A 17,083-nucleotide genomic window follows, 5' to 3' on the forward strand; every position below is an offset into this window, starting at 1 on the left:
CCTTAGGGCTCTGTTCATTAAATCAGTTGCTTAGAATTGAGGTTGCTTTGGATCCAATATTATTTCAACTTTTAAGTATTTTTCCTTCTGTCAACCGAAAAGTAAAAAGAAAGATCTACCATTATGTGGTCAAATAAAAGAAAGCTTTTTATTCTCTCTAAAGTGAGATTTTAATGACATTGGGGCCCCATCTAATCAGTGTTTGATGGTCAGATGCTTATGAGTTTTTACCTGGAATCACTTAAATATTTTTACCTTTTTTTAATATTTCCAATATTTCTCAATATTTCCAAAGAATGCATGAGAGATGGTCAACAATTTTCTACTCAGGTAGAAAGGAAGCGAGCTAAAAGGTAATAATTATTTACCTACAGTGGAAGAAAATCGGGGACAGTGGAGAATCCCTATCTCTGCATGTAGAACAATCCAATAGAACACCCCCATGTCTTGCTAACACATATCTCCATGTGACCAACATTTAAGATGTAAATTAGCTTTGCAGCTCCAGATTGGATTGCATTTATAAAAGCTTAAAATACAGTTTACTGTATAGAGATAGCTCTCATTCACCTTTCCTGGTTAATAAACCACCCCAAAACTCAGTGGCCTGAAAGATAGCAGTTTATTTGGCCTGTACCTCTTCTCCACAAGGTCTTTCATCTCGGTATCTTTACCCCTTAGCAATCTAAGAGCAGCATTCAGAGAGTGACACTCCAGTGCACACAGATATGTTTTTTTGTTTTGTTGCAGTACTGTGGATCCAATCCCCACATAGTATTTTTTTTTCTTTTTTTCACCTTTGTTGATGTCACACTGGCTACAAGTCTGAACCATGGAAAGGTACCACATAGTGTCATGGTCAGAGAAAAGTTTGATTACCTGGGGCTTCTACACTGCATTTCTTACTCTTGGTTGATAGTCCTTTTTTTTCTTCCCAGTCTTTTCTTTGAAGTGATAATCAGGGGAAACTAAAAAATTAGCAAAGTTAGAATAAATGCCAGTGAAAGCTATAGTTAATAAGGGACAGATTCAGGACACTTCTGTTATTATTTTTAATTCATTTGCTAAATTTAGCTAATATATATTAAGAATCTGCTGTATGCAGGGCTGCACCCAGCCCTGGGACCCAGTGACTCCAACCAAGACTGCCTGAGTTATGAGGCCTACTACTTCCTGCTACTCTTTAGAGTACAGGTATGATTAAGGGCAAATTATATTTGTTTATCTCACCTTTTTGTTGTTGTTTTTTTTTTTTTTGGTGTAAATATGTGAATTAGCTTAATTGTAAAAGGCAGACCCTCTCTCTTCTCCTGTGGCAAACTTACGGACCCCAAGTTTAAAATAACAGTGTTTCAACACCAAAGGATCTCAGGCTCCCAAGTTACCATATGGAGAAGAGCCATCAAGGAGAGCAGTTTGCCCTATGGATAATATGATGTGTGTGAGAAACAACCCATTGTATGAAACCAGTAACAGCCACCAAAAAAAAAAAAATAAATAATTGGCAGAGCATAATGGTTAAGAAGCTCGGATTTTTGCTTCCTGAATTTAGTACTAATATTAAACAGAAACTGCAGAATGTGGGTTTTGTATTTGATAATTTGGAAAACAGTACATTTGAATAAAAAGAAAACTCCTTCGTATCCTTGAAGGGAAGACTCTTGGCAGTGTCAAGCAGTATGCTGACATGTAGCTGTTACAAAATAAAAGCAGAGCTTTATTCTGAATACCCTTCCTTCTCCCAGGAACAACTCCCTGGTAACTCTTCTGCTATCTACGCAAACTGTACCAAATCAGAAAGAGTCCTCTAGATAGTATGCTTTTGCAGTTTTGAGCAGGTGTAGCTGTGCTGCAGTCAGTTGCTCAACCAAGTGTTATTGGGCAACCTTTGCAGGTCCTTGTTTATTTAATGAACATCTCTGGATCACTTATATTTGTGGCATACTGCTCTAAGTACATTGCAAATATTAAATGTTCAAACTCTATAGCAACTCTGTGAGGTAGTGACTGTAGTCATCCCCATGTTTTAAATGCACTGAGATAAACAAAAGTTGAGCAAATTGCCCAATGTGATGAAGTTAATAAGTCGGTATTTGAACTCTGGTAGCCTTACACCAAAGTCTACTCTCTGAAGCGCCACTTTGTTGATCACAGCACCAGTGCAGCTGCCACTGCTGCCTGGTTTTCCTAGGGGAAAGAGACCCTTGATTCATTGACAGACTCCACACCGTTTTTCCTGTTTCTCACTCTGGGGTAGATGAATGTGTTGACATTCCTCCTGATCTTAAGATTATCGATCCTTATCCTGTGAGACTCAATACCTTGTAAATATCATTGTCTTGGGAGATGTATTTATACTCGGAACTCTTACGCACTCAAGCTGGAACTGGTGTCGTCTGTCACATGCTGGTGATGCTTCCCTTCCTAAATGGCTGAAGTCTTGGTGATCCCACGGTTCAGTGACCCCAGGCAACCATCCTGGCTCCTGTTTCTCCTGTGTATGCTGCTGAGCATTGCTCAAGCTGCCAGATCCAAGAGCGGTTCTCACCTATCCTGTGGATTTCCAGTGCCTAATGCTGTCAGGGCAATCAGTTGAGTTTAAATCAAGTTTTGATAAGAACGTTTAACTAGATTGTTTTTAAAACTCCCAGACAGTTTAATATTTAATTTTGATTCATGTGTTCTTTCAAAGCAAATTAAAATTCGATCAAACAAGTATACTCAGAATATAAAAAGATTTAAATTGAGCCAGAAACACCCAGTCAAAACCCAATGACTAAAAGCTTAATTTCAAAATAATTCTCTGTCCCACCCCAAGCCTATCTTCTTATGACTTGTTTATTCTCATTGACTGTATCATCAGAGAACAAAGTAAAGTGAATTTTGGCAGCCAGCCAGTTAATTAAAAGACTTGGCCCAAGTACTTGGGCACAAAATCACTTTGTAATCCTCATTTTCTATTTTGACTTTTTATATGATTCAAGTGGATGGAATAATTGCCACATTTTTACTTTACTATGTGTTTTATAGACCAAACATCATTGTCTGCACAATGGCAAATGTAGGAATTAAAAGTTGGCATTTAAAGAAATCTATTTGGATGTTTTCAAATTTTTACATATTTAGATTGAGTAAGACTCAGTAATACATGAACAAGAGAAATCTATTATTTAATGGAATCCTTCTGAAATTGAACCTAGAGCCTTTATCTCAGACCCCTTGGACCCAAAGCCACACCATATATACATAATAAAGAAGAGAAAAATGTGAACAGTATGACATTTTCTCAAATTATTAGTGTTTGACAAAAAAATAAAAATAAAAAGGTAGAAAAGCATTGTAAGTTCTCCCTTTTTCTATAGGTGGTTACACAGAAACCAAAGACTTCATTTAGTCTACAGCAGCAAAAATAGCAGCCTGTCAAGATCAGCACCCACCCTGGTTAGCTCCAGTGGGGAGGACTTGTGCTAATGAGGCCCAGGTCAGGGATTTAATGCCCATGGGATCCAATTAGCTTCACATGGGAAGAGTCTCTGAGCCCCATCAGAGATGCATGCTCATCTCAACTGATTCTGCTAATGCCCTTGCTCTTGTTCTAAGCTGGGACAGCCCTGGCCCAGGCCTCACCATCTAACATGGCAACCACCCCTCACTGTACTGCCTGCCCTTCTCCTGGCCAGTCATGCATAGGCCTCCCTTGGGGGATGCACCTTCTCTGCCAGGCTTTAAAGGCTGGTGCCTGATCGGGCTATAACCTGACCTTTCCTTCTGATCACCCTCCTCTCCAACTTGGCACTCCTTCCTGTTGGTGTCCCCTCCACACCCACATACACCTGGAAACTCCAGCCCTTGTCTTTACTCAGGCTCTTTCCAGCCTCCCAGATTACTGCTCCAAGACCCAGTAAAGTTCTCCCTCCTTCATCCCACTGCCCTTGACCCCTCCAGTCTGCAAGAATTCCCCAAGCTCCAGCAGTATTTACAGCCTCTTTCACAGACAACACTCAGAGTTACCATGTTTACTGTTGTCTCCATTGTGTGTATCTCATTGCCACAATCATGTTGTAACTTGAGTGTTCACCCTGTGACTTGTGCTTCTCTTTGCTCTTCTCATCCCTCTTCCCAATCCAGTGAGGCTCACAAAATAGATGCTATTAGAAAGGTTTTGGCTAAAGAGTCAAAGGGATGCTACATCTGTATACCTATGTGCACTCACACATAGCCAAGTTCATGCTTTCACCCAAGAATTCCAATTCCAGGAAATAGAGACATGATTGAGTATTGGTGTGCAGACAGATGATTATCTCATCGTTATTTGTCACAGCAATGTATTGGAAGCACTTTAATATCTAAGAGCAGAGGATGGCCAAACTAATTCATCTATACAGTGGACTATAATGCAGCCATGCCTTTTTTTTTTTCCCAAAACATAAGAAAATGCTCACGATGCAGTATTAAAAGCTAAAAAAGCAAAAATCAAAACCAAATTCATGATATGCTGCCATATATACAAAAGAAAAAAAAGATGAGAAGATAATTTACCAAATAGTAAAATAAAGTGGAATATATTCTTGTTCAGGGATTTTGTGTGTTGCTTCATATATTTACCTTTTAATATATTTCAAGTTTAGTATGATGCACACAGGAAAAAGTCAAGGAAGCTTCCCTTTAAGATTCATCATCTCAGAGCTAGTGCTTTTAGTGTAATGACTGAAAGATTGAGTCAGGAGTTCATTCCCTGCATGCTCAGAAGCTGGCCAGGAGCTCCATGGGGAAGTTAAGCTGCCATCTTCTGGGACTCCTTCAGTGCATGGTATCATGAGTGCCCCCTTTACCCCTTGACCTTGCGGACAAGTTCTGTACGGTGCTGCTCCACCAATGGCAAGTTATTTCCCCCAGGCTTATTGATGAACAGTTGACAAATAAAACTTACATATACACACACATACATACATACAGCATCAATGTGATGTTTTGAATCTGTATAAATTAACATCTATCATTTCACATAGTTTTCATGTTTTCTGATGAAAACATTTAAAATCTACTCCAAGTATACATTATTACTAATTATAGTCACATAGTGTACAAGAGATCTTCAGAACTTATTCATCCTAACTGAAACTGTTCCCTTTGATCAGCATCTCCCTGGTCTCCTCCTACTGATCCCAGAGGCCCTGATAACCTCGTTGCTTTTCAGAGTTGGACTTGTCCACATATGAGGAAGATCATGTAGTGCTTGCTTTTCTTGTGTTTGTGTTCAAAACACATATGTGACGGTGGCACAGGCCTGCAATCCCAGGGGCTTGGGAAGCTGAGGCAGGAGGATCACAAGTTCCAGGCCAGCCTCTGCAGATTAGCCAGGCCCTAAGCAACTTAGGGAGACCCTGTCTCAAAATAAAAAAAAAATAGAAAGTACTGGAGATATAGCTCAGTGTTAAGTGCCTCTGTGTTCAATCCACAGTGTGTGTGTGTGTGTGTGTGTATGCGTGCACACATATACAAACATGTACATATACACACACACACACATATATATATATGATATATGGCCGTATTAATTTACATTCCCATTAGGAGTGTGCAATTGTTTCCTTTTCTCTGTATCCTTATCAGCACTTATCATCTCATTCTGATAATTGCCATCCTAACACGTGTCGGGCGATAACTCCTTGTGTTTTTAATTTGATTTCTCTGTGCTTAGTGATGTGGAGCATTTTTACATAAGTCTGTTGGCTATTTTTTGTCTTCTTTTGACAGATGTCTATTCAGATCCTTGGCCCATTTTTAAATCTGTTTATTTGTTTTCTTGCTATTGTGTTGAGCTCCTTATATATTTTGGATACGGAACCCTTATCAGATGTGTGGTTTGAAAAATTGGCCCAGTCTTGAGAGTGTGATCAGTGTGCTCCGCCGTTGCAGTAACCCAGATCTCCGGAGAACGGAGCCAGTCTTGGAGAGCCCCTTGCAGAGGACCAGCAGTGGCAGTTCCTCCAGCTCCAGCACCCCGAGCTCCCAGCCCAGTTCTCAAGGAGGCTCCCAGCCTGGGTCACAAGCGGGATCCAGTGAACGCACCAGAGTTCGAGGTAAAGCCTATCTTACCTTTCCCCAGGGACACCGCCCGTGGAGGAAAGCCACGGGTGGAAAGAGGGGTCTTTTTTGACCCTGGTCCTGGTGTGGTCATCACTCTGTGACCCCAAATAGCCCCTTCGCTGCCTCAGTCTTCCACAGGGACTGGGTCACCACCTTTTATTGTGTGGACCAAATTCTTGCTGATCTCAGGTACTAGTGTTTTCCAGAGAAATCGTCAAACTGTGGTCTTATTTAAAAATAGTGACTAGTCACTGAATTTCCATTTTTATTTGATTGCCTTTAGGATTTTATGTACTTCTGAATGTCCTGTTCCCAATGTGCCAATCATCCCTTTTAGAATTCTGAACATAGTTCTTAATTCTAGGTATTTTTCAAAATGAAATTTAATAAAGACTAACATTTAGAATAAAATACACTTGAGGGAAAAAATAAAATTTCTGACTTGAAAAAAATATATTTGACTTTTCTGGTTATTAGATAGGTAAAAATTAGTCTCTCTAAGCATTTAATGCAAATCATTCATCACTGTTTACTTTTCATCAATGGAGAATCTTACTGAAAACCATTAATATTGTACATGTAATTATATGTAACAATACATTTTCTAGCTAGTCAAAATTCACTCTGGATCACCTTCTGCAAAAGGTAATCTTGGTTCCAAGTGATAAAAACCAGTACTTTTGAAGTGCATTTAATAAATATTTATATACTTATAAACCACTTTGTTCAATGAGAACCACGTTTTGTTTATTCTTTCTTGGCCTCTGCAGTGGAGACAACTGTAGTTTATGTCCTAGTATCCCTTTCAGGTTGTAAATAAGTGGAATCACCATGTGTCCATTCTGAAAAGCTTGGTGTCTAACACCTGATATCCATGTCAGTAACTTGGGACATAGACTGGCCCACAGCTGCCCCTATATACATTCTTTGACTTTTGTTTCATAGACCAGAGCTATGTATGTCTTTGTGTCTGAACACAAATTTTCTTAACTTAGAAAAGTGTCATTCTCTTCTATTCACAAGCAACTTAATTAGAGCAAATACTAAAAAAACAAAAATTATATGTATCATTTTATTCTCTGACCTAGATGAGGTTTAATTCTTAATATTCTTTCCTTCAGTTCCTAGTTCTGGATTTAAAGTGTTTTTGTGTCCCTGGTATGTCCCTGCATAGGAAAGACCACTTTAAAACACAACAAAATATCTCTTCTACCCTGGAGTGTGTCTTTTCTACCTATAAGCCCATCAACAAAAGAAAAGTTGGGAGCCTCCCCCAACTTACCTCTTACCTCTTATTCTGGGGCCCTTTACTTTATCACCAACACTTTCCTACCCCCACCTCATTCTTCCTTCCTCAAAGGTCCCAGACCACTTCCACTCCTGTTTAAAAATTATTCCAAATAAGGGTGTTTGGGTTTTTTTTTTTCCTACAAAATTCCATCCTGGTGAGTAAGTAGTAAAAGAGGAAATCAAGCATAGAACCTTAACTTGGAAGCTGGTTTAGCATAGTGAGGAAGAACAGAACTTGGAGAACTCAGAAAGAATCCCCACTTAACTCATAATAGCATCATGAGTTCAGGCCAGTTGTGTCCTCTTTCTAGTCTGAATTCACCTGTAATACAGAAAAATAGAGCCACACCACTAGGTTGGAGCAAGAATTAAATGAGATAATTGACTCAGAAAGCATTTAGCCCTTTACCTGACACATGAGTACTCAGTTCATGATGGTGGTAGTGTGCTTGCTAGTTTTTCTTATTATTACTACTGACTTCTAAGTTACATGTCTAAATGTGTCTTCCTTATTTTGTTTGTCTGAACATTTATTATTTTTCCATGTATATGCTTGAGGATTTGCCTAAGTGAATGACGAGTCCATCCAGTAATCCTGAGGAGGATGACACTCCATTGATGGCTCACCTGGGGCATGAGTCTGCATTTTTTGATGGTCCTGTCTCTCTTGACCCTCCGTTTTCCCTCTAGCCAACAGTAAGTCGGAAGGATCACCTGTGCTCCCCCATGAGCCTTCCAAGGTGAAACCAGAAGAATCCAGGGACATTACCCGGCCCAGTCGACCAGCTGTGAGTGCCTTCGTCTATGAGTTTTTAAACTCTTTTAATTTACCGGAGAACCCACAAGATAAAGTAGTCGGGGATACATTCATGATTTTATAATGAACAAAAATTGAGATGAATAAAAGAAAGGATGCTGGGAACGTCCAGAGGGAAGTGATACCTGATTTAAAAAGAACTGAGCAGATCTCAGATTGTGTCCTCTGCCTTTGAATGTTTTGCTGATCATCAGTGCTCCTTTAGAGAGTAAAACAGTAAGAGAAATTACTCGTGTCTTTCCATAATTTCTGCTCAGAAATGGCAAAAAAGATGTTGAACTAGCAGTTAAGGATGCTCGAGCACTTGCTATGGATTTCTCTTATCTCTCCCGCTCTTTCCCATATTATTTTCCACATGAATGAGCATTACAGTTTTTCTGCTACTTTTCTTGCCTTCCGGAGATGTCCTTTATGGAGCCAAACTTGATAATCATGGCGCGAACAGGGGCCTGACAACTTGAAATCCAGCATCATTGCTGGACATCATGTAGACTTACAGAAAGAAATAAGAGCATGCAGGCTGAAATTTGAAAGTGGAAAATTAATTTGGGAAGAGTTACTATCCACCCAATTTATTTCAGTTTTCTGAGACTCTTTTCTACAAAATGAATGTGAAGCCTTTTGGGTTTATTGTGTTCTTTTTTTTTTTTTAAAGATCTTAAAGTAAGGAGGTATACTGAATAATAATGAAAGAAATGTGCATGGTCCTGGGTTGAACTTCTCTTTGCCTTTTGTCTTTCTTAGTTTTGTTCTAATGATTGCAATTCTGTGTCTAACCTGCTTCCTTTCTTCTGGATTTTCCCCTTCTATGGATTCTTCTGGATTGGGTCCCTCTTATCTCAGAGCTATAAGAAAGCTATAGATGAGGTTAGTATTACCTTTTCTTGGTCATGCTTTCACAGAATGTAAATATTAAATTAATTTCCTGATGTTGACATTCAGAAGAGGCTGGGGGAATCACAGGTTCAAAGTCCAGTCGTCTACTGGGAGGAGAGCCCCTTCAATGGAAGGCAGCCTGAGACCTTCATCCCTTCCCATGTAAAGCTTAGAGCCTACTCTCAGAAAAATGTCACCTTTCCAATGTTCCATCTGGCTAACACCAAGTGTTAGTGCTTTCTTAATGGCAGAGTTTCTCCTTCCAATAGCAAACCTGTCCTCACCAGCCTTGCTAAGAGATGGCTCTCTGGTTAATAAAACCACTAAAAAAAAAAAAAAAAAAAAAAAGAGAGAGAGAGAGAGAGACAGAGAAAGAGACATCATTCCAGGGCACTCCAAATTTACAGCGTGTGATTTGTGAACAAGGAGTTACTGGGTATTGTTAGATTAATTCTGTGGGGCATTAACAAGAGCATCAGCAGCAACATCAACTTTAGTTAATGAATCCTGGTGAGTTAAGTGACTTTATTTCCTTATCTGTGGAGACATTTTTCCATTAGAGAAGTATATGGCTTTGCCAATCGGAGGTAGCTTGCTAAGAAGGATGACTGCCTCACTGCTGTTTGTCAGGCCTGCATGAGTACAGCATAGTGGGATTTCTTTTCAGAGCCAGACCTTGCAGAGTCCTCAATGCATGGAATCTAAAGTCTATCCTGATGGCTTTAAGGCTGAACCTCTGCTGAGCACTATTTTTGTGGAATTACATGGAAAAAGCACTGGCTTGGGGGATCAGCAAGCTGCATTTAAATCTTGGCTCCCCCAGTAAATAGCTGGCTAGTATGAGTCTCATAACCTCTCTGGGCCAGAGTTTTTTCATCTGTAAAATGAGGATAAAAACACCTGCCCAATCTCACCTATGAGATTGTTTAGATCACTCAAGGTCATGTGTGTAGAAGTACTTTGTGATGCGTAAAACCCTATGAAAAACCAAGAACTTGTCATGATTGTTAGGATTTGGGCCTGAGTCATAGAGCTGGTCTCCAGTGGGAAGAGCACTTTTCTATGCATCTGGGCTTTACCAGATAGCCTCGCTTTTTCAGAATTAGGACAATCTCACCATTTAGTGATTTAGAAAGTTATCCTAGCTAAAGGATTATTGTTTATAAAGGAATGAGCCTCTACATGTCTACCTTGTGGGGATGGTATTTACGGAGAGGGAAGAGGGGAATATTCTTAATAGCTCTCTGCCAAGGCCTTGCCAAATCCTTTCCCTCATAATAGTGAGAAGAATGGGAAATTGTCACAACTTTAGTCAATTTTTTCCCAGAACAGGTGAAGAAAGAGAATTATTTTCTGATACCATGGTTACCAGTAAAATGGTTGAGTGTTTATGCACAATTCAAGGCAATTTTATGAGTCCCAGAAATGGCCTAGGAGTGGCTCTCATGTGGGACAGAGCTCTAATGGATTTCATCTGGTTAACCCTGGATATTTTAGACTTTCCAAATTTGCTTTATTTACTTGGGTGTATTCCACCACGTTGGACAGAGATGAGAAGAGGCAACAGAAGTATAATTAATTAATTATATAATTAATTAGAAGGAACTGAGATGATGTGAACCGTACACCAACATCTCTGGGACCATGTGTAGCTAGAAAAAGCCCCTTGGGTGACCCTGACAACCCCATCTCTTGGGTATTATTAATCCAAAGCACTAAAAATACTGGATTACTTGACTCTCCCTAACCCTGTTGTTCTCTCCCTTACTCCACCACCCTTAGGAGACAGATTTGGCTGTCATATTGAGGGCAGAAGGCACTGCTACCAGATAGAGCAGAGGGATGCTACTAAAAATCCTACAGTGCACAAGAGAACTTCCCACAATAAAGAATTATCTGGCCCGAAATGTCAATAGCGCCACAGTGGAGAAACCTAGAATTTAACTAGAGCTAACCCTAACCCTTCCTTCTCCAGTCCACTGGTTTCAATATGGCTTCCTTCTCAGTGACTGTTCTGCCATTTAGATAACTGAGGGTTGAAATGAAAAGTCTTAAACTCTTGTTTGAGAACTTGTTACTTTTTAGTGCTAATTTAATGGTTTAATTTTTCATAAAAGTCAGTCTGGGAAGTACTCATTAATTTTGCATTAATTTCTCATAAGAAGATGAGATTTTTACAGCCATAGTCTGTGATCACTTAGTACAGTCTTTGAAAATAAGTACTTTTTACTTTAGCACAATCACGAATTTGACATGCAGATTATTTGCATAAGCAAACACTGGCTTTGCCACCATTTTTTCATTAGTATACAGGAATCTGAAAACTCCCAAGCACATCCTTAGATGGGATGGAACTTGAGAAAGAACTAATAATCCAAACACTTTTTTCTTCAGATGAGTATACTGAAGTTAAGTGACTTAGCCAGTGTCATATCTTTTGATTTCCTAAATAGGAAGTAACTTATTTTAATACATAAGGAAAAGACTAGCTTCAGTTCCTTAACAATATAATGGTTAAAAAAGTTGAGCTAAAATTTTAATAAACTATATTATTTCCAAAAAGAGGCCTAAAAGAATACTTTTCTAGCTTTATATCCGCTTCATAGTTTAAAAAAAATCAACCATTTTTCCATATTTCTTTTTTATACATTCTCAGATTTTTTTTGGTAAATAGTTCTTTTATTTCCCCTTTTTAATACATTTTTAGCATCAGGCTTGACACAGCCATGCAATAAATTACCAGAAAGTCTCATTATATGAAGAATATTGTCATTATCTGAGAATAAAATGTATGAAAATGGATCTGAACCCAGTGGTGGCAATTTTAGATCTCGTCTATTTTCTAGAACTTTGTTATTATACATTTTTCCATAGTAGATGGCTAAGAAACAAAATGTCAGCTGAACACATAGGCTGTTGGTGTGGAGAATTAATTTTCTTTGACTGGGGGTATTACTTTTGAGTTACTCATTAATGTTACCCTGAAATTTTCACATATGCCTCATCTTCCAAGCTGTTGCCAATTAAACTTAAAAGGAATTTGCAATTATTTCTAATGTTTCAGGAAGGAGATTTTTAATAACAGAAACAAAACAAATTCTGATTAAAAGCAAAATTATAAAGCAGGTCAGAGCTTTAAAGTGTTTCTAAATAACAGTGTTTAGGAAGATGTAGGTCATTTTAAAAAGTGAAAGTTTCTTGAAATCAATGGGCCATGGACTAGCTAAATATTTCTAAATAATTTTGATTTTTCTAAAATCTCTTTTAGTTGTGTTTTGAGGTGTCAAAATAAGGAAAAGTAGGCCCTGGGGGAAAATGTGCTTTAATTTAAGTAAGTCATAGCTGATAGTATTATATTTTACTCAGAATTATTGATTTAAAATAAACTCTTTTAAACCATATTCTCTCTTTACACTATAATAAAATGTAGTTTTTAATGACAAGTAACATTTTAAATTCTAGTTACATTCTTTGATGAGTCTTAACAAGGTCTTAACATACTATAATCAGAACACAAAAGAAATCTATCTAATTTGTTATTATTTTACTAGTTTAGAAGAGTATAATACCCTTTTCCTTTCATGGCTTTAAAAAATATCTAGACACTATGTTCCCATTGTGTTCAAGTATAGTATACTCTTCACTTTCTTTTCCATTTGATGAAAATAGGCATTAGCAATTACCAAGAGGAAATTAATAAAAAGCTGAAATGTACATATGAGCTTTTCCTATTTTGGCTCATTGCCAAAGAAACCCAAAATAAATTTGCATAAAATTCTATGTGTGTGGTACTTTTCCTCTTCCTTAATAGTATGCATTTTATTTAAATACCATTGAGCCTTTTTAATACGATTCTACTTTCACTTTCACAAATGGGATAGATTTAAGTGCTGAGACTGAGGCTATTTTGTTTATGCAAGTGTGCTTGTATAGAAAAGCCCTTGCAAGGCTGTTTGTATATATAATGCACAGTTAGAAATTGCAGAAGCTTCCCTTTTTCCAAGGGCTCCAATTTGACTTCAGGACAAATTTTAAAGTCATCATTGCTTCCCCTTTGATTTTTATGAAATTAGAAAGAAATGGCTCTTTCACTTAACACCTTGAACTTCCTAAATTTCAACTGAAACGCCCGAAGTGTTTCCTCCCCTGATCTCACTCAAAATAGTCATCCCTGGCATGTAGGTAAGCAATAGAGAAATATGATGGTTTGTAGTCTTTTCAAAATAAAATCATAATTATAATTCATACGTGGTTATCACAGCTCTTCTTCTATCCAATTGGGAGAGATTATGTAATGTCATTTAGGTCACCTAGATTACTCTAATCCTACTTCAGGTGAATCGAACAAATACATTTCTGGAATGAAATAAAGAGAGAATATGGCCATAAGAAAATTGTAGGATTTAGTTTTTTTTCAATGAGTTTCTTTCTCCCTAATCCCCTGTCTCTCACTGAATGCTCTGATTCCCACATGGGTCACTAAATAGGGAGAAATGGTAAGACTGATGTCAAATTGCTTTTTCCTCATTTGCATGCTGTGTGCCATGGGCAGTTTAACCCATGCAAATTAGAGCGGCCATGCTTCTGCAGAACTGCTTCCCTCTGCATTGCTCTGATAGCATGCCAAATAAAAGGTAGTCAGATATTCAGCACACTGCCTGCAGTATGCCTGGTGATTAAGTCCCACATCATCACATCCATAAGGCTAAAGGTTTCATCATACTCATGGAAAACTGAAAAATTCTCTCTTCCTTTTGGTGTTTGCACATCCATTTCAGTGTTCTTTGCCAGGGTTCTACCAGGTGACTAGAATTTAAAACTTGAGACAGTGAAACACCTATAATTCTGGAAGAGAACTCCTTTTCTCCTTTTTTTTTTTTTCTTTTTCTTTTTTTCCCCCTCTTGATTAACTCTGCTCTGTGGCTATCAATTTTGATGGCTCTGGGCTTTGGGGTGGGCCATCATTTGATGTGGTGCCTCTGCTCTCCAGGGAATGATCACACACCAAATGAACCTTGGGAATTGCTCTGTTCTATGACTGATGCTAGATTTTGGTCCAGCAGTGATTTTTAAGAAAGGAAAGGCCATCACTGTGGCTTGGGTGGGAGTCCCAGCATACTGGGGAATCATTTTTAATCCCATGTATTTTCCTATTAACTCTGAGGGTGACCATCTTCACCTTCTCAAAATAAAATGAGAGCACAATTTTGTATGTATGTGTATGCGCATAACATGGCCTACACACACATGCACCTGTCTATTCAGAACTGGTCAGTCTCGGTCTAGCTATTGGTTTTGAACAAAGTTTAAAGTGATTTCATCTTTCTTTTCTAGCTTCTACACACCACAAACATCGTTTCCTTAGTTCCATGCAGTAACTATGTTTGTCACAATTCTCTATAGAGCTTTTTTCTTTCTTTTTCCCCCCCTTTGTTGCTTAAGCTGGAGCACTAACTTGCTGAGAGATGTGGCTTTGGTTATGTCTAAAATTCATACGCTGAACAACCTTTCTTTTGTAGGATCTGACGGCATTGGCCAAAGAATTAAGAGAACTCCGGATTGAAGAAACAAACCGCCCGCTGAAGAAGGTGACCGATTATTCCTCCTCCAGTGAGGAGTCTGAGAGTAGTGAAGAAGAAGAGGAAGATGGAGAGAGTGAGACCCACGATGGGACAGTGGCTGTCAGCGACATACCCAGACTGATGTAAGAGGACTTTGGGGTTTTTTTTGTTTGTTTGTTTTTGTTTTTGTTTTGAGGTGGGGTCCTTGCTATGTTTCCCAGGCTGGCCCTGAACTCCTGGGCTCAAGGGGTCCTCCTGACTCAGCCTCCCAAGTAACTGGCACTACCAGTGTGCACCACCATGCCCAGCTCTAGACTACTTAAGTGCAGACCAGAAGACGACTAGGTCTCCAAAGCTAAAGGACAAAAATGGGAACTAAATATAAGTCGTAGATAGGTCACCGGTAAGGCAAATTGACTTTGGAGTTTTGGGTTCTTATTAGAACATAATCCTATAGTTAATCTCTCTCCATAGATATAATCACTTAGAATTTGTACATGTCTAGAACTGTGTGTCCATTACCTTTCCATAGCCATGGGAAGGTAACATATTCCTTTGGTAAATTTTTTTCTTTTCTTTCTTTCTTTTTTTGTTTTTGTTTTTGTTCTTTTCATCTCTAGAACAAACAGTATTATCATTGGCGCAAGCCTTTCTCCCTGGAACTACAAAAGTGAAATTGTGAACAATGGCATTTAGGGAATAAAATGAAAAAATAAATGAGACATCTATTCCATTGCCACCACTGCCACCAGTAAATAAGGATGAATGTACATGGCATCCTGGGTTAAGCATCCCACTGACAGAATCAGGAGTCACACAATCAGGGAGAGAAACTTCCCAGTGTTTGGTTTAATATACCTTTAAATCTTACCCTTAGGATTTTCTACATCACCACCTTCATTGTCTGTCTTCGCAGTCTTCCTTTTGACTATATCTATATCTATGCCTGCCATTATTTCCCTTAGTAGTTAAAGCCTTTACTTCTTTTTTTTTCTTTTTCTGTTTTTTTAACATGAGGGAGGAGCTTACTGTTCTTTCACATTGGAGTGAATCAAAGCGGGATATCCCCATGCTCTGTTGTTTCCCCATCCCTTCTCCAGATACACACAAGGTCTCATTGCCTTGGTTTACCAGAACCTTGACAGAATGCAATGCTGAGTTTTCCAGCTTCACTTTTCCTTTCCAGTCCTGTGACTTAGCTATCAGTATTGATCACCAGACCTCGCTCACTCTTCTCACTCTGTATTGAGAAGATGCCTCATGGCCACAGGTCATTGTCCTGTTCCAGAAGGATGAGATGCAGGTCTGGTTAGCCTGCAGGAAATGCCATCCATTGTTTCACCTTTGTTACATTACAAGCAAGTCTGAGAGGCAAATCCAGTTATCATTGCCAAAAATCTATGCTTGGTGTTTTACTGTTGATTACCCAGTTATTGACAAACATAAATATACTAAAATATGATATTTTGAAACATTGTATTAAATTGATTTTTTTTAACAGCAAATAATATTGTTCTAGAGGCAAAATCACTATTCTAAAACATTTGTGCCAAACAGGCTGGCCCTTTCGGGTTTTATCTTGATTCAGCATTAATTCTTCTCACAGATGCTCAGAATTCCCTTTAAGCACTAAGCATACACTATCAGGATGAGAGCGGATTATGAAATTAAAAGATTGTTGAAATTCCCATTCTATGTTCGACACCATGCTGAAGGCTTTGATACACTTGAGAAGTATGTACACTTGTATTTGACCTTTCAAAAGTTTATATTCCAGTTGGACAGAGACCAAATTATACATGGACAACTGCAGGTTAATATTAACATTTAGAAGAACAACCAGGGCTGGGGCTATAGCACAGTTGGTAGAGTGCTTGCCTCATATGCACAAGGCCCTGGGTTCAATCCACAGCACCACAAGAAAGAAAAAAAATAGAATAACCCAAGATAGTTTATGAGGAAATGCTAAAAAACATTTGGTTGTTTTTTTTTTTAATAAGCAAAGACATTTTTTTAAATTTATTTTTTAGTTGTAGTTGGACAGAATATCCTTATTTTGTTATTTGTTTTTATGTGGTGCTGAGGATCAAACCCAGGGCCTCTCATGTTCTAGGCGAGCCCTCTACCACTGAGCCACAATCCCAGCCCATAACATTTGGTTTTAAGTCCCCCACCCCCCGCCTCTAGTCATATTTTGCAAAGCTATGTATAGTGTTTGTCCTTGTCCCTCTAAAGGCAGATCTGGAATTCCGCTCCATCCTCCATAGCAGAAAACCCACCTTCCTACAGTTCCCCATTTAGACCAGGCTACACTTCTCTTCTGCTGTCTGGCACTCTCTTGTACCTTTAGAAGTCACTGACTCATAGCCCAGCTTGCAGAGGTAGAATCCATACACTCTTCTGAGCTGCCACTGCATCTCATGTTTATTCCTGCATTTTCTTTCTTTCT

At 38.7% G+C, this 17,083-nt stretch overlaps 1 protein-coding gene across 8 annotated transcripts in view; it reads left to right on the plus strand.

Moving 5' to 3' along the window:
• Positions 1-17,083, plus strand: part of Tnik (TRAF2 and NCK interacting kinase) — a 374,517-nt gene that overhangs the window by 321,556 nt on the left and 35,878 nt on the right. For 5 of the 8 annotated variants that reach the window (XM_076867736.2, XM_076867738.2, XM_076867743.2 and 2 more), the window contains 4 exons: positions 5,920-6,083; positions 8,071-8,168; positions 9,041-9,064; positions 14,593-14,777. In XM_076867736.2, coding sequence (XP_076723851.1) covers positions 5,920-6,083; positions 8,071-8,168; positions 9,041-9,064; positions 14,593-14,777 — 471 coding nt within the window. The remainder of the gene's footprint in view (positions 1-5,919; positions 6,084-8,070; positions 8,169-9,040; positions 9,065-14,592; positions 14,778-17,083) is intronic. The other 3 variants (XM_076867737.2, XM_076867740.2, XM_076867742.2) reach the window with 1 other exon arrangement.

The sequence above is a fragment of the Callospermophilus lateralis genome, chromosome 10, assembly GCF_048772815.1.
Source record: "Callospermophilus lateralis isolate mCalLat2 chromosome 10, mCalLat2.hap1, whole genome shotgun sequence".
Lineage (NCBI taxonomy): Eukaryota > Metazoa > Chordata > Mammalia > Rodentia > Sciuridae > Callospermophilus > Callospermophilus lateralis.